Below are 25,191 nucleotides of genomic sequence, written 5' to 3'. Positions count from 1 at the left end.
AGGCATGCGCCACCACACCCAACTAGTTTTGTATTTTTAGTAGAGACGGGGTTTCGCCATGTTGGCCAGGCTGGTCTCAAACTCCTGACCTCAGGTGATCCGCCCGCCTTGGCCTTCCAAAGTGCTGGGATTACAGGCGTGAGCCACCACACCCGGCCGACTGCTGACATTTTGATTTTGGACTTCTGGACTCCAGAACTGTGAGAGATGAAGTTATGTTACTTTAAGCCACCACGTTTGTGATAATTTGTTACAGAGCCAGAGGACCCCAGTACAGAGAGAACACTGATGGAGATGGGGATGAAATGGGGCTTCCAAAGGCAGGAGTCCTATACATCCTTTCCTTTCAATTCTCCCCCACTTGCTAAAGCTGTGTGTGTGTGTGTGTGTGTGTGTGTGTGTGTGTGTGTGTGTGTGTGTGTGTTTGGTGGGGGGAGATGCTGAGCCCTGCTGAATATTTTAAGCCTCCATTCCAGTCCATAATTAACACAGAAGCAAATACTCCCACTCAGCCTTGGGCTGGAGGACTGAATGCTCAGCTCTGGGGCCGACGTTTAATAGTGAATCCCCAGTGCAGGGCGTGGTCATGCTCCCAGCAAGGCCGACACATGCTGGATGGAGTCCCCACTTCACAGATCCCCAGCTGTGTGGCCCCAGGCCTGTGACTTCCCCTCTCTGTACTTCGGATTTCTCCATTCGCAAAGTATGGTGCTATACCCATAGGGGCAGCTGTGTGGTTCCCGGCAAGTAGGAGAGGCTCAGTGGATGTGGGATCCCTGCCCTCCTCCCCATATTTAAGTCATTGGGAGAATACCCCAGCTACAATTGTTGTGCCCCACACCACATTATATACAGCAGTGTTCTCAAACCTGGATGGGGGCTGGGAGGGGCATTGTGATTCTGCCCCAAAGGGACTTGGCAATGCCTGGAGATATTTTTGGTTGTCACAACTGTGGGATGCTACTGGCTTCTAGTGGGTAGGAACCAGGGAAAAGCTTACAATGCACAGACTCTACCCCTTACCCCCACAGCCATAAAGAATTATGTAGCCCAAGATATCATTAGAGCTGAGGCTGAGAAACTCTGATATACAGCAATAGTTTGAGGTTACAGACCCTTGATATTTTAAGGTAGTTCCCTCATTTGCAGCACATATATGACACATTTACATTCTGATGTGTTTTGTTATCAGCCTCACTAGAAGACAGCTCTGTGAAGGCAGGAGTTTTGTCTCTTTCGCTCACAGCTATTTCTCCTGCACCAGGGTTGTGGTAGGTACTCAGTAAATACTGGTGGAGGGGGCCAGGTGTGGTGGCTCACACCTGTAATCCCAGCAGTTTGGGAGGCCGAGGTGGGTGGATCACCTGAGGCTGGAGTTTGAGACCAGCCTGGGCAACACGGTGAAACTCTGTCTCTACTGAAAATACAAAAATTAGCCGGGCGTGGTGGTGGGTGCCTGTAGTCCCAGCTACTCAGAAGGCTGAGGCAGAAGAATTGCTTGAACCGGGGAGGCGGAGGTTGCGGTGAGCCAAAACTACACCACTGCACTCCGGCCCAGGCAACAGAGTACATACATACATGCATACATATATACATACATACATACTGGTGGAGGGGGCGGGGTACAGTGGCTCATGCTTGCAATCCCTGCACTTTGGGAGGCTGAGGTGGGAGGATCACTTGAGGCCAGGAGCTCAAGACCAGCCTGGGCGACAGAGCAGGATCCTGTTGCTACACAGAAGAAAAAAAATGGCTGGGTGTGGTGGCACAAACCTGTAGTCCCAGCTACTCCAGAGACAAAAGGATGGCTTGAACCCAGAGGATAGAGGCTGTGGTGAGCTAGGATCATGCCACTGCACTCCAGCCCCAGTGACAGGGCAAGACCTTGTCTTCAAAATAAATAAATAAAAATAGGCTGGGCGCAGTGGCTCACGCCTATAATCCTAGCACTTTAGGAGGCTGAAGCAGGCAGATCACTTGAGGTCAGGAGTTGGAGACCGGCCTGGTCATCATGGTGAAACCCTGTCTCTACCAAAAATACAAAAATTAGCCGGTGTGGTGGTGGGCGCCTGTAATCCCAGCTACTGAGGAGGCTGAGGCAGGAGAATCACTTGAACCTGGGAGGCAGAGGTTGCCGTGAGCCGAGATTGTGCCACTGCACTCCAGCCTGGGTGACAAACTGAGGTTCTGTCTCTAAATAAATAAATAAATAAATAAATAAAAATACTGGTTGAAAGAAAAAAATGAGTGAATTAATGAAGACACACAAATTATATGCACCTGATGCTTAGCATGGAGCCCTGCACACAGTAAATACAAATACAGGTCGATTAGGTTCTTACTCTGCTTCCCTAAGGCACCAGTCTAGCCTTCTAGGAAGGTAGGACTCACGTTACAGTCTGAGCCCCCCAAAAGGCAACGTGGAAAGAACATTTATTCAGCACCTCCTGCATGCCAGGACTGTGCTGGCTCTTAGTCTACTCTGTCCCACTGAACCACCCACCAGACAAGTCCCGGCTGAATCTCCATGTTTCAGATGAGGGCACTGAGGCTGAAAGAGGTGATTTAAGTTGCCCAGGGTCACTCAGTTTGCACGTGGTGGTGAGTTGAGACTCAGGCCCAAGTCTGTCTGACTCCAAAGCCCTCTTGGGGCGGCACCCCGTGGCCTCAGACACCCCCCCACCTCCCACTTTTATTGCAGTCTTGGCCCCTGTGCCATTGCCATTGTTCCTGGGTTCTGGAATTTTCTGTCTGGCCTCTAACTGGAGTCCACCTTGTCTCCTCGGCTAAACCTGGCGTACCAGGCATGTTTCTCAGGCTCACACGGGACTGCAGCACAAACGTGCCTCTTCCTGCCTTTGTGGCTCAGAGACAAAGCATTTGTTTTCCCTCTTTCCCCCTTTTATCCCTTGGACACAGAGGCAGGCAGGCCATTAGCAAATTACTTCAAGGCTGGCTTTAGAAAACATTTCAGGGCACGCCTTTGAGGGTTGTTTTATGCCCGCAATAGATTCTTCTACACTGCTCTGAGTAAATACAAGCCGGAGGCAGGAACCAGGATGAAATGAATGGATTATTTAGATAAATCACGTACAAGGTCGGAAAGACTAAAATCCTGCCCCCTCCCAGCCCCAGCCACAGATACTGCTGTTGTCCCAAACTCTTAAGTCATTGTCTGTGGCTTTAAAAAGTTTCTTCCCATAAAATGAATATTTAAGTGAAGTCCCTGAGTAAAAAGGGCGTATGTGGGTTTTCCACCTCATTGAAAATCTTTGAAGGGACGGTTTGAGAGGAAAGGTTTGGTTGCTGCAAGAACTAATTTTTAAGCACCACAAGCTAAGAACAGCCACGCCCACCACGCATTTACCAGCACATCAATGCACGATCATCCCCATTTCACAGAGGAGGAAATCAAGGCACAGAGAGGGAAGGAGTCTGCCCAAGGTCACACAGCTGGGACGCAGCACAGCCAGGACTCGACCCCAGGCAGGGGGTCCCTGGCCTTGCGTTTCGTTGACTTCTCTTCAAGACTGCACGTGTTCCTATCCCAACTCTGCCTTTATCCTGCTCAGGCAGTGTCTAGGCAAGCAACAGAGAGAGGGCACTCACAAGTGTGCAGCTACTGTGTGCCTGGCACTGTGCCGGGGGCTTGCTTCAATCTCATACCTAGCACTTGGTTCTCCTCATTGGACACAGGAAGAAACTGAGGCTTAAGAATGGGTCAGGGCTCCTCAGCCAGGAGTCTGATTCAAGCTGTCAAGGCCAAGGCCAGCTGGTGCCTGCCACACAGTAGTGTGGCTACATGGGAAGGAGCCTGAAGCTTGAATGTATTTAGCATGTATTTACACTCTTGGTGGCATCCCAATGCAACAGAGAATGGCTCTGCACCACCCAACTTCATTTATTCAACCAGCTGGAGAGGCAGCTGCTCCGGTGGCACCAACCTGTAACACAGGAAGAGGCCTAGGGGATTCAGGCCAATGCCCATGGTCACACCACTCCCCAGGGTGGAGAAAGAGGGATACCAACAGAGCCTGCCTGTCACCAACCCCCTACCCTGAGAGAGAACAGGACTTACAGAGAAACCAACAGAGACAGAGCAAGGCAGAGAGACACATCACAGAGACAGAGATACACACAGAGGGAGACAGAATGAATGAGGGGCCTTCTTTCCCTGTGCCAAGTCACACCTTTCAGAGGTTGGGGAATCTGTCTCGTAAATTTAAGCCCCACTAATTTGTCCAAGGCCACAAAAGAGCACAGACCCACTGTGAAGGAGACGTCCTGTGAACGAGACACATGTCATGCCCAAGTGCTCGGCTCCTGCCTTGCATTTGCACTTGCCTGCTCCAGCTGCTGTGTGGCCTGGGGTGAGTCACCACACCTCTGGGCCAGCAGAGGGGATACTGAGCCCCTGCACCTGGCAGGGCAGCTGTGAGCCCTGCCACCTCGAGTGAAAGGAGGGCCAGCTCAGGGCTCCTCCCTAAATGCTGAGTCCCTTAATGACTACAGCACTCCTGGCTAGGAGGAACCCAGAAAAAGGGGCTGGCTTAGCCCTTCGCCTGTCCTCAGGTGCTCCCACAAACTGGGCCAACACAGTCAGGTGGTAGAAGTCTCCTATGTGAAAATGGCAGGCCCTCTCTTTAGGCTCACGCTTGGTCAGTGATGTGGGCAGCCCTGAAGTAATCGGGAGGGTCTGGGGAGAACATCTGTCGGGAGCTGGACTGGAAAGAGCCGTGAATGGGGAGGTCAGAGCCTGGGGTTCCAGACCTGGCTCTGCCACTCGCTCACTGTGCTTCCCCATGGTAGGCACTTTCGCTCTCTGGGCCCAATCCCACCTCTCCGAATCACCATAAGGACCTTATGATTGTTTCTGCACTGTCCCCCAGCAGGACACAGGCCGAGGTTTTCATCATTAGCTGTCATTCCACCCTGCTGTCCCAATCCAAGCCCTCCTGAGTCTGCCTGAGTAAGAAATAAAGGCCTGCCGCCCTGGCCCACTCACACCAAGCCCCAGGTTCACGGCCAGCGGGCAAATTCGCGCACCATCTCGGTCTCCTAAGGCCCTTTCCTCGGCAATTCAACGAAAGCTCGGTAGAACGACAAAAACTACAACTCAGCGTGCACATGACATGGCCACTTGTGCTTCCTAGGAGGGTGAGAGGAGATGAGGCAGGTGCCACTAATCCACCCTAAAAATAGGGGGAAGGATGAGCTTTCGTGTCGGGAGCTGGGGTGTTCACACTTAAACATAAATCAACCGGCAAATTCAGCCAAACTCATGCGCTGGCCCTGTCCACACAGACGTCGAATCCAGCAAAAATTTCCTGACCGACTTCGGGAGAGAGAGGAATTATTGCTACGTGCCTCTTTCCCAGGTACAGGGGACAGGAAGTGCCTGGGCTTTGACTGACAACTATTCTGGGAGCAGTAACTTCCCGGGTTTGATGTCTGAGACCCCCTCCCTGGGAGGACTGGAGGGGAGGAGCTTTCAGTGTTGTTTTAATATTTTTAAAAACATAATAAGCTTACAATATCTGGCGGCTCCGAATCTGTGTGCCTTTTCCTCAGTGAAGAAAATCTCTGTTGGCTGCGAGCGGAGAAGCGGCGGAAGGATTCCCGACTCCGGGAAGCCAGGTGTCGGAAGGAAGAGGTACGCTTGAAGGGGGTCCGGCTGCCCGACTCTGCACTCGTCCGTTCATGGCCCACCGTGGTGGTCACCAAATTGAGGGCTTCCTGGAAGGACCTCCTCACGGTGCCCATCCACTGGGTCATGTGGGTCTGAGCCACTGTGAGTTTATCTCCCAGGTAATCCATGGGGCCAGCCAGGAGGAGAGGGAAGGAGGAGGTTAGGGAGGGCGAGAGCAATTAAAACGCCAGTGTCCTCTCCCCTCTTCTGACTCTTTTGCTCATGGAAGTTCTGGGCTTGCTTGGAGGAAAAAAATTTAAAAACAGCAGCTCTCTTCAGGCAAACCAAGGGTAAGTAAACATCCCCGAGCCAGCAGCCGGCTGCATCCACGGATGCCGCTCAGAATTAAGAGGCAGCTAAGTGCCAGGCTGCGAGTCCACCCCAGCGGAGTTGTAAAGTCAACACACTGGGCAGTCCAGGTTCCAGTTCCAGGGCTCACCCAGCTGATCGGCGGAGACAAGGAGCTTTGAGGAACAAGCCGGCTGCACTCACTCCAGGGCGTGACGGTCCCCGAAAGGCGGGGGCTGGGGGTGGGTGGAGGGGGCGGCCTTGGGCACCCTTGTCCTCACTTCCCTTCAGGTAGGCAGCCCCCCTGAGGTGCACCCTGGAAGGTTCCGGTGGGCAAGCTGCCGCGCCCTGCTGCCCCCTGCCCGGCTGCCCTCGGCCAGACCCCGCTCACCTGACCCATGCAGGTTTTCTGTCCTTTGGCTGGAGATTCCAAACCTGTCGGCCGGCAGGCGGCTAGCTCACTTCCGGAGGCAGCCACCAGGGCCCCCGGGTCCCCTGGCTGAGCAGCCCGGGATGACATCAGCCCCCGTCTTAGCGAGGGGCTTCGCTGCCCAGGAATGCAGGAGGGGCCTCGGGGAGGCGGAGGCGGTGGCGGTGGCCGCCCAGGGAGCTGACGTCCGCCCCCATTTTTTTCTCCCCCAAGTCCCAACTCGCTCACGGTCCCTCGGGGCTGATGGCAACTTCACGTGCTTGCCAGCCTACCCACCCCTGTGCCCTCACCGCAAAAGCGCACCAGGAAATGCGGCTGCACGTGTGTGCATGTGTGTGCACGTGTGTGTGTGTGCCTGTATGTCGGAGATCTGGCAGCCCCGGGGAAGGTTAGCACTGCTGGGAAACGGCTTCTGCCTCTACGGTTACAGGCAGTGTCTTGGGACCTCTGGTCGGCTGTCAGTCTGTCTCCCTCTCGTGGTCTGTTTCTGTTGATTTCTCAACCTCGCTCTCCTCCCTCTCCCTGTGTCTCAACTTCCACTTGCTTGTCTCTAAGCTTCTCTCCTCTCTCTCCTTTTCAGCTGTCTCTCCCTCCCTCTCTGGAAGGCAACACTGAGCCAGGTGAGACAGCCCCTGAGGTCACCCCAGGAAGGACTGAGGCGGGCTGTATTTCAGTACAGGTGGAGTTGCCATGGCAACCCGGGGCACAGCATCTGCCCCGTCCTGGGCAGCAGGCTCAGCACTAGGAGCAATGGGAATGATTCATGGTTTACACCAGGTCACATGAGCTAGCTGGGTTTTAACCCTTACAGGGCTGGAGTACTAGGCGTAGGGGTATGACTAGACCCTAACACCCACTGCCCTCGGCCTGGCCCCGCTCATCTGACCCATGCAGGTTTTCTGTCCTCTGCCTGGAGACTTCAAACATGTCAGGGGTTGTAAGAAGCGGGTGGGCAGCAGCTGGATCCTGGAGGTCAGGCATGCCTGTTAAAGGAGGTTTCTCTTTCCAGCAGGGATCCACATCCCCCCAACCCCACTACTTTTACAGACAAAGAAATGCAGATTCAGAGACATAGATTCGCTTGCCCAAGGTCACACAGCAAGGATGCTGCCAGGGCATGCACCAGAGCTGCTCCCACCGCAGGTTTTCCCAGGTCTGACATGGTACCTGGCCCAGAGTCAGGACTCTGTAAATATTTATTCTTCGGACACCAAGTACACGATTGAAACCCAGGTCGCTCAGAATGCATCCTATGTCCTTTCCACCACCACCTCAGTTCAGTTTTGAACAAATATTTGTTTTCTAGACACTGGTCAAAGGGCCTCACTTGAGAAAGTTTATCACAAAGGATTCTCTGGCAATGTGGCCAACAGATCTCTTTCTTCTCCATGTATTCCTAGTCCTTACAGCTATTCATTCTCTTTCTCTCCCTCTTTCTCTTCTTTCTTCTTCTTCTTTTTTTTTTTTTTTTTTTTTGGATACAGGATCTCACTCTGTTGCCCAGGCTGGACTGCAGTGGCGTGATCATAGCTCACTGCAGCCGTGGCCTACCAGGCTCAAGCGATCCTCCCACCTCAGCCTCCTGAGTAGCTGAGACTACAGGTATGTGTAGTTCCAGCTAAATTAGCCCAGCTAATTTTTTTGTGTGTTATTTTTGTAGAGACAGGGTTTCACCATGTTGTCCAGGCTGGTCTCGAACTCCTAGACTCAAGTGATCCACCTGCCTCAGTCTCCCAAAGTACTGGGATTATAAGCATGAGCCACTGCATCCAGCCTCATTCATTCTTTCACTCACTGATTTAATAAAGATTCAGAGGGTGCCTACTCTGAGCCAGGCACTGCATAGAGATTAACAACAGAGGGCTCAGAGCCCAGCAGGGGATGACAGTGGTGGCTAATATTTATTTATTTGTTTGTTTGTTTATTTATTTATTTTATTTTTTTTTTTTTGAGACGGAGTCTCGCTCTGTCGCCCAGGCTGGAGTGCAGTGGCCAGATCTCAGCTCACTGCAAGCTCCGCCTCCCGGGTTTACGCCATTCTCCTGCCTCAGCCTCCTGAGTAACTGGGACTACAGGCGCCCACCACCACGCCTGGCTAGTTTTTTGTACTTTTTAGTAGCGACAGGGTTTCACCGAGTTAGCCAGGATGGTCTCGATCTCCTGACCTCGTGATCCGCCCATCTCGGCCTCCCAAAGTGCTGGGATTACAGGCTTGAGCCACCACGCCTGGCCAACCATTCTAAGCATTCACAGGAATCAACTAATGAATTTTTTTGCATGAACCCATTTGACAGAGGAGACTGAGATCCACAGAGGTGAAATCATGTACCAAGATTATGCCTGATAGGTGTCCTCCAAGATGACCATCAATAATCCTTCCTCTGTTTTATCCATAGCCTGGTGTGGTCCCTTCCCACAATGAATCAAGGTTGGTCCATGTGGTTAGCAGAGTAAAGAAGAAGTGATGGGCCGGGCTTGGTGGCTCATGTCTGTAATCCCAGCACTTTGGGAGGCCGAGGCGGGTGGATCACGAGGTCAGGAGTTCAAGACCAGCCTGGCCAACATGGTGAAGCCCCGTCTCTACTGAAACTACAAAAATTAGCTGTGCACGGTGGCAGGCACCTGTAATCCCAGCTACCTGGGAGGCTGAGGCAGGAGAATCACTTGAACCGAGGAGGCAGAGTTTGCAGTGAGCTGAGATCGTGCTACTGCACTCCAGCCTGGGTGACAGAGTGATGCGCCATTTCAAAAAAAAAAAAAAAAGAAGAAGAAGTGACAGTGTAGGACAAGCTTGGTCATAAAAAGCATCATGGTTTCCACCTTGTTCTCTGAGGTCATGCTGGGGAAAGCCAGTCGCCATGCTGTGAGGATGCTCAAGCAGTCACACACAGAAACCCACATGGAGAGAATCTGAGGCCCCCAGCCAACAGCTAGCACCACATGCCGGCCGTGTGAGTAAGCCACTATGGAAACAGATGCTCCATCTCTAGTCAAACTCTTAGCTGACTGTAGACTGGCCAATATCTTGGGTACAACCTCGTAAGAAACTCCAAGTCACAGTCACTTAGCCACACTGCTCCCAAATTCCTGGCCCATAGAAATCACAGAGATACAAGTGCCCAGAGGCAAGTAGGTACATGGTCCATGAGAAAACTGAAGGTTGAAGGCGAAGGTGGAGTGGGGGGCTCTTGCAGCAGCCTATATACCTCATGTTGATATATCCAGAAGCATTACCCCACCGTGCAGGTGAGGAAACACAAAGGGCCAGGTCACACTGCCATGAGTGCCTGGCTCTACCTTCCATCACATGCAGCCTCTTAGGTCCCAGGACTTCTGGCATACAAAGTGGGCCTCCAAAGTTTGCCCATTTTCCCCACACAGATTGCCTATAGTGAGCTCCTACACCAGGAAGTCCTCTTCATGGCCCTGCTCCCTCACCACGCAGGCCCGGGACATCCAGGGTGGAAACAGGAACAGACCAGGGTGGAAACAGGAACAGACCTGAGAAAGAGCTGAGTCCTCCCCCCGGTCCCAGGAAAGTCACATCAGAAATACCTAGAGAGCTGGAATGGCACACAGCTTTTTAACAAACCATCTGGACATCGGGATGGGAAATCCACTGGGGTCCTCAGGAGGAAAAATGTTAAATCAAAGTAGAAAGTAAAACACCTTTAAAAAGATCATACCCAGTGTTGTCAAGGTTGTGGTGAAACAGACACATATACCCACAGCAGATGGACATTAAAACTGGTATATATTTCCTGTAAGAAATTTAATACTCTAAATCAAAAGTCTTAAAAAATAATGGCTTGTCAGTAAATGACATGCATATTGAAATGTACAGCTGAAATGTACTGATGTCTATACTTTTTTTTTTTTTTTGAGATAAAGTCTCGCTCTATCGCCCAGCCTGACATGCAAGTGGCACGATCTCAGCTCACTGCAACCTCTGCCTCCTGGGCTCATGCAATGCTCCTGCCTCAGCCTCCTGAGTAGCTTGGGATTACAGGCGCCCGCCACCATGCCCGGCTAATTTTTGTATTTTTAGTATTTTTAGTAGAGACAGGGTTTCACCATGTTGCCCAGGCTGGTCTCGAACTCCTAACCTCGTGATCTGCCCGCCTCAGCCTCTCAAAGTGCTGGGATTACAAGCATGAGCCACCATGCCCAGCCAATAATTTATTTTGAAATGCACACACACACAAATGGAGTGCTGGGTGCTGTGGCTCACACATGTAATCCCAGCTCTTTGGGAGCCTGAGGTGGGAGGATTATTTGAACCCTGTAGTCCCAGCTACTCTGGAGGCTAATGTAGAAGGATTGCTTCAGCCTGGGTAGTTAAGGTTGCAGTGAGCTGTGATCACACCACTGCACTCCAGTCCGGGCAGCAGAGTGAGATCCTGTCTCAAAACAAAACAAAACAAAAAAAAGTGCCATGGATGGATGGCTACATTTTAATAAAGCACACATAGCAAAAAAAAATTTTTTTTTTTGAGATGCAGTCTCGCTCTGTCATCCAGGCTGGAGTGCAGTGGTGCGATCTTGGCTCGCTGCAAGCTCCGCCTTCTGGGTTCACGCCATTCTCCTGCCTCAGTCTCCCGAGTAGCTGGGACTACAGGCGCCCGCCACCACACCCGGCTAATTTTTTTGTATTTTTAAGTTTCCTGTGAGACACCTGGTCATGGGGGGAGGGTTTCACCGTGTTAGCCAGGATAGTCTCAATCTCCCCACTTTGTGATCTGCCACCGTCGGCCTCCCAAAGTGCTGGGATTACAGGCGTGAGCCACCGCGCCTGGCCACATAGCAAATTTCATAGACTCTAGCTGATGGGTGTTTTCCTATATAATTTTTCTATATGTTTGAACATTTTCATAATAAAAGGGGGAGGGGGGCGCTGTGTCTAACTTTTGACCCTATAGTTAGTGATCCAGTTCCACAAACAGGAATTCCTTAGGGTGGAAATAACAATAATAATATACAAACATTTTGCTCTAAGAATGTTTATCACAGTCACATAGATAATGACGAAAAGGTGTAAGAACCTAATTGTTCAAAAAGGGACTTGCTCAGTGTGGGGCAAGCCATGCTGGGCTAGAGGCAAAAGGAAAACAATAAGTAACACTAATCCTGTTTTTATTTATAGTTCTGGTTCCTTTCTCATTGTAAATTTTTGCATTAATTTTAATTTTTTTAACACAATTAAAATATTATTTATAGTGATCAGTGACTTTTCTTGATGTCCCCCAATTTTGTGCCCTATGTGAGCACCTCACTTCCCTTATTCTAGACCCACCCCGTCCTTGCTAAATAAATATAGCATCATGATTAAGGGTTTGGAGACCTAGCTATAGCTCTTACTAGCTGTGTGACAGTGAGCAAGTGACTTGACTTCTCTGGTTTTCAGGGATGAAGTCATTGAACTCATCATTTTCATCGATGCAGCGGGTACCACCCCTGACTAAGATCCCCTTTTCTAGAAGGTGCACACATACCCTTCAGCTGCCGTGAATGCTGGTTACAAAAGGTTCAGAGCTCCACCCTCCTCTGGAAACTGCCCTTACTGAAGGCTATGCCAAGATGCCCAGGGCCAATGACTGACCAATACGGAACACAACACCCAGGTCTCCTTGCCTTAAGGCACCACCAACTCAGTGATGCAATTCACACTCTGGGGGTGCCCATGTGACTGGGCTGAGGCTGGGGCTCAGCTGAAACCACATCTGTACTTAGCTTTGTCCCCTGCCCCAGTTGTTGCCCTTTCTTCCTTATGGGTTTTGCTTGAGAGCTTTCCCTCAATGAATCACTGCACCAGAATCCTCATGTCAGTCTCTGCTTCTAGGGAACCTGACCGAAGACCACCACCACCATCACCACCATCACCACTGCTAACTGAGCACTTACTATGTGCCAGGCATTACACTGCATCACCATCAGCTCCTCCCAACAATGAAAGGAGGCTGATACCATTAATATGATTATCACTGCCATTTGACAGATGGAAAAACTGCAGCAGAGAGAAGTGAAATGACCAACCCAAGGTCACACAGCTATTAAGTGGTGGAGTTTGGCACCCCCCACCCCGCCCCGTCTCACACCTGTGACAAGCTATATATCCTGGCCCTCACCAAATCAGTCTGGATGGCGACAAGCGCCCAGAAAAGCAGAGACCAAATGGCAGGTGGGATCATCCAGTTCTGCCTCCTTCCAGAAAGGGGAGAGGGGTGCAGAAGTAAGCTACAAAGCCAGATGCCTGCTTGTTCCCTCCTGGCTTCCTTTAGGTACAGAGCGGTCTGCAAGTGTGACTATAAAAAGCTTCACTTCCTGAAAACTGGGGCAGCGCAAGCATTCTCCCCCAGAGGACTTTTTCTGCAAAGTCTTCTGTTCTCTCCAGGAAACTCTTGGGATGTTTTGGGCATCAAAAAAGAAAGAAAACCATCTCTTTCTTACATAATTAATCCAAAAAATGCTGGAGAAGCTGCTGAGATCCAGGAAGTAAATGGGAATTTCATCTACAATGTGAGGCGAGGCACAGAGATCGCCATTTCTAGACAAGCACGTGTGATTTCAGAAATCAGAAAATGGGCTAGGTGTGGTGGCTCATGCCCGTAATCCCAACACTTTGGGAGGCTGAGGCGGGTAGATTCCCTGAGGTCAGGAGTTTGAGACCAGCATGGCTGACAGGGTGAAACCCCATATCTACTAAAAATGTAAAAATTAGCTGGGAGTGGTGGTGGGCACCTGAAATCATAGCTATTTGGGAGGCTGAGGCAGAAGAATTGCTTGAACCTGGGAGGTGGAGGTTGCAATGAGCTGAGAACATGCCATTGTATTCCAGCCTGGGCAGCAGAGCAAGAGAAAGGGAGGGAAGGAGGGAGGGAAGAAGGGGGGGGAGGGGGAGGGGGAGAGAGAGAGACAGAGAGAGAGAGAGAGACAGAGAGAGAGAGAGAGAGAGAGAGAGAGAGGAAGAAGAAATCAGAATATGTCATTCATTCATTCATTCAACAAACATTCCCCAGACAGTTACTTTCTGCAAGCTCAGTGTTGGGTTTGAGGGGACCTACAGTCTCTGAAGAGCTCAGTATATCTGATTCTTAGCCATTAAGGGTGGAAGGTGTCCCCAAAGTTCAACTCAAATCTGAGGCTATCCCATTTTCTCCCCAAAGTCTAATACAAACATGTATAATTTCAAGAATCCTTGGTCTGGTGGAAGAAAGAAATAGGAAAAGAAATGAACAATTGCCAAGGGTTCTGATGAACAAGTGAATAACATGCTATGGGAACATAACAGGGAGGGGTGAGCCCCAACCAAGAAATTCAAAGGTTGAGGAAAGAACAGGGAAATGATCACTTATTAAAGACTTAAAATTAAAAGAAGGGTATCTGGGTGGGGTTTTGAAGGATAAATAGGAGTATTCCAAGAGGGCTGAAAGCGAGAACACCACGTGCAAAGGCCAGAAAGTAGGGGCACGTTCAGTCTTGCCCTCAGAGTTCTGGACATGTGGCATCCCTGCCTACCACTGCCTTCCCCTCCTCTTCCGCCTCCAAGACAACCTTCAGCTTTTTCCAGATCTCCCGCAGGAGGTCCCATTTATATGACCCTCCTCACATCCTGCTTCCTAAAAGATTGGACATTCCAGGACTATGCATCCTAGACTAAGAGGTACACTAATATTATATTAATAAAGAAGGTGGGGCTGGGAGCGGTGGCTCACGCCTGTAATCCCAACACTTTGGGGGTCTGAAGTGGGCGGATCGCCTGAGGTCAGGAGTTCAAGACCAGCCTGGCCAACATGGCAAAACCCCATCTCTACTGTGGTGGCAGGTTCCTGTAGTCCCAGCTACTCAGGAGGCTGAGGCAGGAGAATCGCTTGAACCCAGGAGGCGGAGGTTGCAGTGAGCCAAGATTGCACCACTGCACTCCAGCCTGTGCAACAGAGCGAGACTCCATATCAAAACAAAACAAACAAAAAAGAAGGTGGTACAGTGGAAATAATAATAACCACTAATGGAGGATTTACTGTATACTAGGAGATGGTTACTCGCACATCTCACCTCATTTAACCCTCAAAACAACCCTTAAGGGTAAGTCCTGTTAGTGATGTTCCCCATTTTGCAGAGAACAATGAGGTTTAAAGAGCCAAAGGACTTGCCCTGGGCTAGGTGCAGTGGCTCACACCTGTAATCCCAGTACTTTGGGAGGCCGGGGCGGGCGGATCACAAGGTCGGAGTTTGAGACCATCCTGGCTAACACGGTGAAACCCTGTCTCTACTAAAAATACAAAAAATTAGCTGGGCGCAGTGGCACATGCCTGTAGTCTCAGCGACCTGGGAGGATGAGGTGGGAGAATCGCTTGAACCTGGGAGGCAGAGGTTGCAGTGAGCCGAGATCGCGCCACTGCACTCCAGCCAGGGTAACAGAGCGAGACGCCCTCTCAAAAAAACAAAAAAAGGTGGGGGGGACTTGCCCAAGGTCACTGAGCTGGCAAGAGGGCTCTGGGACTTGAATCCAGACCTGTCTGATCCCAAAGCACTTCACCACCTCATTTCTCTACAGTTATCTGGGTTGTTCCCCGTGGCCTCTTGTGAGGGTCAGGAAAAGCCTTCAGAAGGGCTTGTCCAGTTGCCAACTGCATTAGTTTCCCTTTCTTGTCAACTGGCCTGGTGACAAATTCCCAGGACTACATGTGGGAAGGGCTGGCTCATGAACTCAGCTTCAACCTACTTTTTTCTCTCTTTCAGATGGAGCAACACCGTCAGTCAGAAGGTAGCAGACGGCACAGGGCTTCCGCGTAAGGCCTGTATCACCTGAGTCATGGTTTTCTCATCTTGCATGAGGCCCACCCGCTTCAAAAGGTTGCGACAAAAAAACAACTGAGATAATTTGTGCCCCTGGCACGTAGTAAACACTCAATAAGGCCGGGCGCAGTGGCTCACACCTGTAATCCCAGCACTTTCGGAGGCTGAGGCGGGTGGATCACTTGAGGCCAGGAGTTCGATAGCAGCCTGACCAACACGGCCAAACCTCGTCTCTACTAAAAATACAATAATTAACCAGACATAGTGGTGTGCACCTGTAGTTCCAGCTACTCAGGAGCCTGAGGCAGGAGCATCTCTTGAACCCAGGAGGTGGAGGTTGCAGTGAGCGGAGATCGTACCACTGCACTCCAGCCTGGGTGACAGAACAAGATTCTGTCTCAAAACAACAACAACAACAACAACAACAATACTCAATAAATGGTGACCACAAGGGATAATCGTTTTTCTATTATAATTCCTATCATCTTACTGTTCCAATGAATCACAGGACCCTAGACAGTCAGAACCAGGACACCAGCAGGGACCAACCCAGGCCAACCTTCCCATTTAACTAAAGAAACAGGCCCAGACCGAGGGCTGCCCTAAGGCCTCACGGTCCATCTGCAGCAGGCGCCCTCTCTGATATCTCCCAGGAATTGTGCATGATCTGAACTTTGACAGCGTCTGCAACCTCACATATTACCTGTTTCCCCAGCTTCTTTCGACCCTGGATAAACTGGACAGATGTTCATCCTGGAATGTGCCATGCCATCTCTTGTTCAGCCTTTTGCATATGCTGTTCCCTCTGGCTAAGACACCTTTCCACCCCGTCCTCACCTGGCCAGCATCTAGTCCACCACAGCTCACCTTAGATACTCCTGCCTCTGAGACACCTCCCCCGTTTCTTTATGTCCATGGGGGCAGGGGGCACCTCTGAGCTCCCACCCTGCCTATGTAACCCCCACTGAATCACACAGTTTACCTGGCTGTAATTTGGTTTACCCATCAGTCTTCCCCTCTGGGTCCCAAGCCTGTGGGCGGCAGGGACGTGTCCTGTCCACCCTTGATACTCAACATCCTCAAGAGGCTCTCATCGCACCCACCGTGTGAAATGAAGGAATCACTGAGGCTTGAACCCAAGTCACAGGACTCCAAACATCCCCCTTGGGAGACTTGTTTCCAAGGCAACAGAGAAAGGAATTCAGATAAAAGAAAAAAAAAATAGAAATGACTTGATTTTATAAGTCAATCCCAGATTATTTATAAACCAAGCCCAAGATTATTTCCTTGTGTTAATTTATCACATTCTTCTTCAAATAGTCATTTTAGTGACCTAAGATGTCTTTAATTAACCTTGGGATGAGAAAAAAAAAAGAATCATCTGGCAAGGAAATATTTCTAGAAACAGACAGAAACTCATCACCTTTCTTTATCAGTCCCCACCCTCAGCTCAAGTAGAAAGCGGCGTTTTCCATGCTGTGGAGAGTCTGCCATGGGGCCCTGCCCGGCATGGTGAAGCCAATCAGTAATTACAGCCCCTCTTCCAAGAGCCAGGCCTCTCATAAGGCTGCAAACCCTGGCCTTCTCTAAAATGGAAAAAGGCAGGCGGCAGGCCCCCACCTAATTCCCCTGCCTGACTTATCTCGCTGGGCCACCCAGTGGTTCTGGGGGCAATCAGCCCGTGGGAAGGAGGAGGGGAGCTCTGCTGGTGTCTTTGGCCACACTGCCTGGGGCTGGACAGCACGCTTCTTTCCACCGCAGTAGCTGAAGTTCCACATGGTTGGCTCAGTTAGCAAAACAAAGCAAGATGTTCTTGGGAAACAGCAAATGAGAACAGGGATGAGGAACACGTGACCTCCCCTAAGAAATGTATTTCTGACCAGTGAGTTTGCTTTACTTGGCTGACCTGCCCCCTAAACAACACTCTGAGATTTTGAAGGTCTCCATGAGCATCACAAAAGACTGAAAAAATGAGAAGGCCTTTTTGGCCTTTCTTTCCTTGCTCCCTCCCTCCTGTCCTGACTTCAACAAGCACTTAATCTTGAGTGCCTCCTATGAACCAGGTACTATAGCAGGGAAGCAAGAGACCCACTCCTGATTCTGTGCGACTGTTTTACTTGGGGTTTGTAGTAAGCACAGTCGCAACTCACAGTAGCTGTCATTCACCAAGGGACTACTGTGCGCCCTACTGCCTCGCTGACAGGTATAACCCAGGAAGGCTGTAATCTCCAGTATATGATGGGACAACAAAGGCTCTGGACAATGACATCGCTAGTCCAAGTCATGCATGTGCTATGTGCAGAGCGGTGACACAACCCACAGCTGGGTGGAATTCAAAGCCTGTGCCCTTAACCACCGGGCTACCCTGCCCCTGTGAATACCCCCATTTGTGTCCGCTGAATTATGGGGTACAGAAAATGTGGTCACAGGAGGGAAGACCTTGACGTGTGTTCCTCCGTCCCTCCACTCCATTTGGCTTTCTCCTACTCACACGTAGATTGGCCGCGAACCCCAACTGAAGCCTGACGGTGAAATACACAAGGTTCACCAACATGGCTTTGGGGACTCCCTCCCGTACTCCGTTCTGACAAAAACTCAACCACACTAACAGCTCCAGTGACCAGCAAGTCTGGGTGGCCTCAGAGGGCATCTTCCATGCCCTCCTGCCCAGGCTGAATGGAGAGGAAGAGCCAGGCTCTGCCCCACACCACTGTGGGGCCCCAGGCAATGCTTCCCTTCTCTCCGGGATGTGATTCCCCAAGGGGGCTACCCAGGAAGACCACAGGAAAGACCAACTCAAAACCCTCGGCCTTCCTCTGCAAAGCCACCAGACCCACTTACAAATACTGTGTGGCCCGGGGCCCTTACACAGCCTTCTCCTGCCGCAGCTGCCTCCTTTTGCAGATGGAAATCATGACACCTACCTCCCAGGTATTAGTGCAAGCCAAGAGCACACAGCAGGGCCCCAGCAACAGGCACAGATATTCCAATGGGGACTGCCCCATTGGAATCCACCATTAGAATGAGTGTGGCTTAACTACCCACATTTGGCCGGATGCGGTGGCTCACACCTGTAATACCAGCACTTCAGGAGGCCAAGGTGGGTGGACCACGAGGTCAGGAGTTCGAGACCAGCCTGACCAACATGGTGAAACCCCATCTCTACAAAAAATACAAAAATTAGCCGGGTATGGTGGCACACGCCTGTAATCCCAGCTACTCGGGAGGCTGAGGCAGGAGAATCGCTTGAACTTGGGAGGCAGAGGTTGCAGTGAGCCGAGATTGCACTACTGCACTCCAGCCTGGGCGACAGAGCAAGACTCTGTCTCAAAAAAAAAAAAAAGTACCTACGTTTTGAAAAACAAACTTATAAAGAGAAATGCCCTCTTCCCCAGGCTAAATCAACACTCGTCCAAAGGCTGCTCTGATGCTCTGACAGGGTACATATTTCCTAAGAGCTGACGGAACATATTGTGTGTGCCAGGCCCCACATCATCTCACGTCATCCTCGCAAGCATGGTTTAGGTTAAGGCTCCAAAGTCTGACTGCCTGGCCCTCCAGCTCCTTGCTGTGTGATCCTGGGCAAGTAGCTTACCTTCTCTGAGCCTCACCTTCTTTGCCTTTAAAAGGGGAGAAAAACAGTACCCTTCTTACCAAGTGGTGGTAACATTATATGCTCTGACCAACTCATGGAAACAAAACAAGTATCCCCATCGTACAGAGGAGAAAATTGAGGCAGAGAGTGAAGGCTGGAGGTAGTGCAGTGGCTTAGTGGCAAAGTCTGACTTGGAGGCCTGTGCTCAGCAGCTTTGGCTCTCTGGGCAAGGGAACAGTGGTACCACGCCCCACCCCCATCATTTCCATCACTCAGCTGGGCAGCCCCCGCCCCTCTCGCATCTCATCGCTGCTGTGAGGAACGGTCTCCACTTGCAGAGCACGCCTCCACACAGGAGTGCTTTCTCCTGACCCGGCTGGAGGTCTGTTCTCACGTGACTCGCTTCTCTGCACGCGGAGAGCCTCTCTTTTGCGCCACCCACGCTGTTCCAGGAGCCATGCTGGGGTGGGCGGGGAGGGCAGGGAATGGGGCAGCCAGGCAGCCCTGGCATCTTGACAAAGGGGTATCACTCCACAGGTCCCCATGGCAGCCCACCTTTTGGGTACAATGTACATTCCACAGCCTCAGAGTCCTAGACCTTGGGCTAGCCTGGATTTAATCTCTTCCAGAGACCCCGGCATCAGGGCAATCAAAGCAAACCCCCCCAGCTCCCTCCACCCAGTTTTTTCCAACCCAGAGCTGCCTGCAGATCCTACGTAGCCTTGATGCTTCTTGCTTCTGAGTCACAGCTATAAGGTTACTCTCCAGACCCTATCACAGCACCCTTTCGCTTACACTTTAATAATTACAATTACTTGGTATTTCTCTAATTGTTTATTTATTACTGTCCCTCTAAGGAAGGCTTATAAGAACAGAAATCTTCTATGTCTTAGTCTCCACTATTGCCCCCTGTGCCTGGCACACTGGAGGCATTCGGTGTTTGTTGAATGGATAAATGAATGAATGAAGTAAAAAAGGGAAGGAAAGGGGAGAGAGAGGAGGGGAGGGGAGGGGATGGAAGAACTACTATTCTATTTGCAACACAATGCCTTCTCTTCCCCACCCCTTTCTCTGGCCAATTTCTATTTTGTGCTGATGCCACCACCTCCAGGAAGCCTTCTTTGCTGCTCTCTCCTCCAAGTAAAGTGCCTTCTCTGTGTTCCTCAACTCCTGGGCTTCTCCCATCACAGTATTCTCTTTGCCATTCTGTATGTGTCAATTTCTCACAACCCTCTGCCTACCAAATCCTGGCCAATGGGACCTGGGAGCAAGTGGACTACGGGGAGAAGTCTTCCTCGTGATGCACCCTCTTCCTTGGTGGGATGTTGTCCGGGCTCCTGAGGATGGCTGGAACTGTGGCAGCCATTTGGGGACCATGAGGGAATAAGATGCTCAGAAAAGTGTAGGAAGATGCGAAGAACCTGGGTGGATCTCTGCATCCAGGACTTGGAAAACTTCCCATAAAGGGCCATATAGTAAGTATTTCAGGCTTTGCAAGTCACATGCAGTCTCTGTCACACCTTCTTTGTGTTCTGGGTGGTTTTTGGTTTCTTTTACAACCTTTTAAAAGTGCAAAACTCATTCTTGGTTCACAGGCCATACTTTGCCGAACCCCATACTAATACCAGCTGGTGAACTCATCACAGAGAGGACAGGAAGAACTCCCAGCTTAGCTCCCCAACGACCATCTGCGGCAGGCAGGGAACACGTCTGGCTCTGCAGCTCCAAATCCTCCCTCCCCATCTGATCCCAGGGACAGTGCTATTGCTGGCAAGCCCAGTAGAAAACCTAGGCTTCCTCCAATGGGTGCTGCACCTTCAAATAAATTTTTTGTCTTGTCTAGAGAAGACCAGGACCAGAGACAAGGGAGGAGAAAGCTGAAGGCTAACCAGAACGGTGAGGTCATGCTAAGTCAAAAAGGATCAGGAAACAGAACCATGAAAAGGAACAAAGATGAGGCTGCAATTTGAGCATAAGGGGATGAGTCTGGGGGGGCTTAGCAGTCATCAGTATTCCTACAGCTTATCATTTACACGTTTCTTGAATTTTTTTTTTTTTTTTTTTTTTTTTGAGACGTAGTCTCGTATTGTCGCCCAGGCTGGAGTGCAGTGACGCGATCTGGGCTCACTGAAAGCTCCGCCTCCCAGGTTCACATCTTTCCTGCCTCAGCCTCCCAAGTAGCTGGGACTACAGGCACCCACCACCACACCTGGCTAATTTTTTATATTTTTAGTAGAGACGGGGTTTCACCATGTTAGCCAGGATGGTCTTGATCTCCTGACCCGTGATCCGCCCGCCTCGGCCTCCCAAAGTGCTGGGATTACAGGCGTGAGCCACTGCGCCCAGCCTCTTGCTATTCTTGTAGAGATGCATAGCATTTGTAATTTTTATTGTGTTTTGCTCCCAGATGCTGGAATGTGATTCTGTGCAGAGACTGGACCGCATGGCACCCCGCCTTTCGTAAGAACCACACCTACCTTTCCCCATAGAATCTCCAGAATCACAGAGTGAACCGGATGGTAACTCTGCCATTTTACAGAGGAGGAAACTGAGGCTCAGAGATGTTCGGTGTTGTGCTCAAGGTCACTCAGCCAGGAAATGACTGCATGAGGCCTGGACCTGGGCTTGTCTGGTCTGCAGGCTGGGGAACTTTTGTACGTACACTCTGGAGGCAGCCTTCCTCATGTCTCAGGAAACACCACCTGAGACTCAGCGCGCTCCTATCTGTCTGTCTTGTTGATTACAGTATCCCCACCCCTTAAAACACTCAATAAAGAGCTGGGGAACGAACAAGCGGACATAGCATAGAACCATGCACAGAGCCGGGGCTCGGCGAGAATCAGAGGGAGGGAGGAGGGAGAGACAGGAAGGAAGGGCTGGCTTCCTGGTGCTCCCAGATCCACCCAGGACACAGGCTGTGCTCATGAAAACACAAAGTCGCGAGAATGCGGATGTGTACCTCCTGGGGCCGGGCTCAGACAGCAATGGTGACGCATCTTCCTAAGTGTTCATTTTCACAATCACCTTTCTCAAGGCACATGACATATTTTCTTACAACGCTGCCCAGAGCTTTAATCCTACCTCCCTACCTTTTCTTTTCAGAAAGAAAAGGAGGCCTGGAGAGGCCACTGGAGGAAGGCCCGGGGGTTCTGCTGCGTCAGCCTTCACTAAAATGAACTAGCTGGTCCTGCTCTGCTCCTTCTTCGAGTTCTCTTTAAAGGTATTCTCATTCTCACCTTTTACTTCCCACCCCGGGACCTGCTCACCTCCCACCTGCTGCGGGGCCTTGGCTAAATCCAGGTGCTGCCTGGGCCTGCGTCCTCTCAGCCAACAAGGAGGGGTTGCCATGACGATCTGTAAGTGCCCTTCAAGTCTCCACTCCCGGTTCATTCACTCCACAAAGCCACCCTGGGGGTCTGCACGTGCCACCTGCAGCACAACATGCTGGTCCCTCTGGAGGACTCTGAGCTCTGGGCAAATGACCCACACCTATGTTTAAACTGGGCAGCCCTGCTCCCGTTTCACCACCCTTCATCCCAAGTCTCAAGAAAATGCCCTGTTTGGAGCTTTGACAGAACATTCCCTCTCTCAAGAAGGTCTGAGTTGATGGTTTGCTTTCTTCAAAAACAAGAGCGATGCTTTAAGTTGGGAGCAGACTTCGTGTTTGGATGTGGACACCTGCACAGTCCTCAGGGTGCCCCCAGGTATCTCTCTCTCCTCCTTCCCTTCTTTTTTTTTTTTTTTTTGAGACGGAGTCTCGCTCTGTCGCCCAGGCTGGAGTGCAGTGGCCGGATCTCAGCTCACTGCAAGCTCCGCCTCCCGGGTTTACGCCATTCTCCTGCCTCAGCCTCCCAAGTAGCTGGGACTACAGGCGCCCGCCACCTCGCCCTGCTAGTTTTTTGTATTTTTTAGTAGAGACGGGGTTTCACCGTGTTCGCCAGGATGGTCTCGATCTCCTGACCTCGTGATCCGCCTGTCTCAGCCTCCCAAAGTGCTGGGATTACAGGCTTGAGCCACCGCGCCCGCCTCTCCCTCCCTTCTTTAATCCAAAGTGAAAAGTCCTGGGAGGCAAGGTAGAGGGCTGGCAAAGTGCCTGCAAACCAGCATCACTGCCAGGAGCAGAAGCAGAAGGAGCGGGGACAGCGACTATGCGTGTGTGTGTGTGTGTGTGTGTGTGTGTGTGTGTGTGTGTGTGTCGGGGGCAGGGAAGATCCCGATACCTCTCCATTCTTACTCTAACAAGTTATTTTCAGGGTATAATAATAACGGCCTGCCCGCTCCCCACCAAGTGTTCTCATTTCAAAACGGACTTAATGAGATCCCTTGGAGGAAGGACTTCTCCAAGCAATTGAACACACTGTGCAGTAATGAGCTGCCAACAGTGAGTGTCACTTAATGGAAACCAAGCGAACAGAAACAGGTCAGGGGAGGGAGTAGCTGTCCCTTAGGCACCTACTGTGCCTGAGCACAGCGCTAGGCACTCTACAGGGGTTGACATCCATTATTTCACGGCATTCCACTAACAGCCCTGCAAGGTCTTGTCTCTCCTCTTGAAAGATGAGAAATCTGAGCCTCTGATCTGGTTCCTAAGTTGTGAAGCATAGCTAGGCTGCCTGCTCAAAACTGGACCCTCCACCAATGCGCTGTGTGACTTCAGACAAGTTACTGCACCTCTCTGAGTCTCTGTCTCCTCATCTGTAAATGGGGATAACGATAGCAATTGCTTCATAGGGCTTGTATGAGGGTTGTGTGAGACACTGCCTAGAAATTACCTAGCACTTACTAAGTGCTCAATGAACATAGTCACTTGCCGGCTGGATTTAAACCCAGAAACCTGTCTGCTTCCAAAACTCAGTAAATTCTCTCTTTCCACTAATCTGCAACTTCCCCATCCACACTCAGCTGGTGACCTTGAGCTCACCCTCCCTGTTCCCGGCATCTGGGAGGCCACCCTGCCTCCCTCCAGTGCAGGGGGCGGAGGGGCCACACTCACAGTCCAGGCCAGTCTCTCCTCTTGTGCTGTGATGCCATCTCTTCCCACCAACTCGCAACAGCTCCCCTGCATCTAAAGCTGCTCCCTCCACACTCTTCCCTGTTACAGTAAAATTTGGCACCACCTGCCTGTTATTCGGGCCAGACACTGGGACCCTCCGTAGTTTCTCTTCTCCCCAGATCTTCCACATCCATTCCCATTGGCTTGAACTTGAAACTAGAGCCTGAACCCAACCACTTCTCCTTGCTTCCTATCCCACCCTAGCACTGGATCCAAGTCCCCACTGCCGCTGGCCTCCCTGCTTTACTTCCTGCCCCTCCAGTCCACTCCCCACACATCAGCCTGGCTGGGCTTGACAATTCTCCATCCTATGATCTTAGCCTCCACCAAAAATGCTCCCTCATCTCTCCACTACAGCCAGAATAAACTACACATTCTGCCCTGGCCCACAAGGCCCCCACTTGCTTCCCCCACTTGCCCAATGGGAGGCTGGCAATATTGGCCTTACTATGCCTCAACCTCTCTCAGCTTGTTCCCACCGCAGGGCCTTTGCACATGCTGTTCCCTCTGCTTGCAGCCTCCTTCCCCAGATCCCTGCGTGGCTGACTCCTTCCCTCAGAGCTCCACCCAAATGTTATTCCAGTCACGCTTCCTCCCAGTCTCATCACCTGTTTCCTTGTCTTCATGCATTTATCTGTATTTAGAATTATTTATCTTTCATATGTAATAGCTGTCTCTCCCACTAGAACACGCACTCAGCCAGGGCAGGAACTGCGTTTTTCTTATTCCCCTCTGATGCTTAGTGACTATAACAGTGTCTGGCACAGAGAAAAGACTCAACAAATATTTGTTGAGAGGATAAACAAAGGAGTAAATGAATGAACAAGTACACTAAAGAATGAATGAATTAACACACAAACAAACATACAAGCCAAACTCTATGGGGCTGCACTTGTCCATCTCTAAAATGGACGTGGTAACCCCAACACCCACAGGACGGTGATGAAGATGCACCCTGATGAACCAGAGCCTAGGAGACGCTCAACAAATCCTTGCTGGTTGAAGGATTTCAGTCAGCGGGGACTCAGCAGCGGGCGTCTCCTCTCAACCCCTGACTGAATAAAATGCATTTAATAGTCAAAATCCTGTAACGGAGATATAGCAGTTGAAGGTCCAAGGAAGAACGCATGTGAGAACACGATTCAACTGTATTACCCGTAGCCATGGCAACTGAAATCTTCAAGTGCAGTTCTGCCTCGATTTAGTTTTCTACGCAGAAATTTTTAAAGGAAATGTTCAGATTTCTATCTCTGCTGACATTCTTATAGAATAGGCATCCTCATTTGGCTTGGGGAGGAAAAATGCAAAATGCCAGATTCCCACAAGGTAAACTGATTTAT

General features: G+C 50.8%; 1 protein-coding gene and 1 long non-coding RNA gene across 5 annotated transcripts in view; one reads left to right on the top strand and one right to left on the bottom strand.

Moving 5' to 3' along the window:
* Window positions 1–25,191, bottom strand: part of KIAA1671 — a 254,234-nt gene that overhangs the window by 78,971 nt on the left and 150,072 nt on the right. Inside the window, exon 1 of one of the 4 annotated variants that reach the window (XM_077950300.1) lies at window positions 5,533–6,847. The exons of the other annotated variants lie outside the window; for them this stretch is intronic. Coding sequence (XP_077806426.1) covers window positions 5,533–5,817 — 285 coding nt within the window. The 5' untranslated portion in view covers window positions 5,818–6,847. Of the gene's footprint in view, window positions 1–5,532; window positions 6,848–25,191 lie in introns of those variants that run through there. 4 annotated transcript variants of the gene reach the window in all.
* On the top strand, window positions 1,351–15,654 carry LOC144331871 (uncharacterized). The gene is made up of 6 exons (XR_013399443.1): window positions 1,351–5,378; window positions 5,572–5,653; window positions 6,988–7,027; window positions 7,892–8,009; window positions 9,241–9,358; window positions 15,147–15,654. It is a non-coding gene; the product is annotated as an uncharacterized LOC144331871 (long non-coding RNA).

This window comes from Macaca mulatta, chromosome 10, assembly GCF_049350105.2.
Source record: "Macaca mulatta isolate MMU2019108-1 chromosome 10, T2T-MMU8v2.0, whole genome shotgun sequence".
Classification (NCBI taxonomy): Eukaryota; Metazoa; Chordata; class Mammalia; order Primates; family Cercopithecidae; genus Macaca; species Macaca mulatta.
Note: the sequence above shows the minus strand (reverse complement) of the source record. Positions and strands in the feature narration are given on the sequence as shown.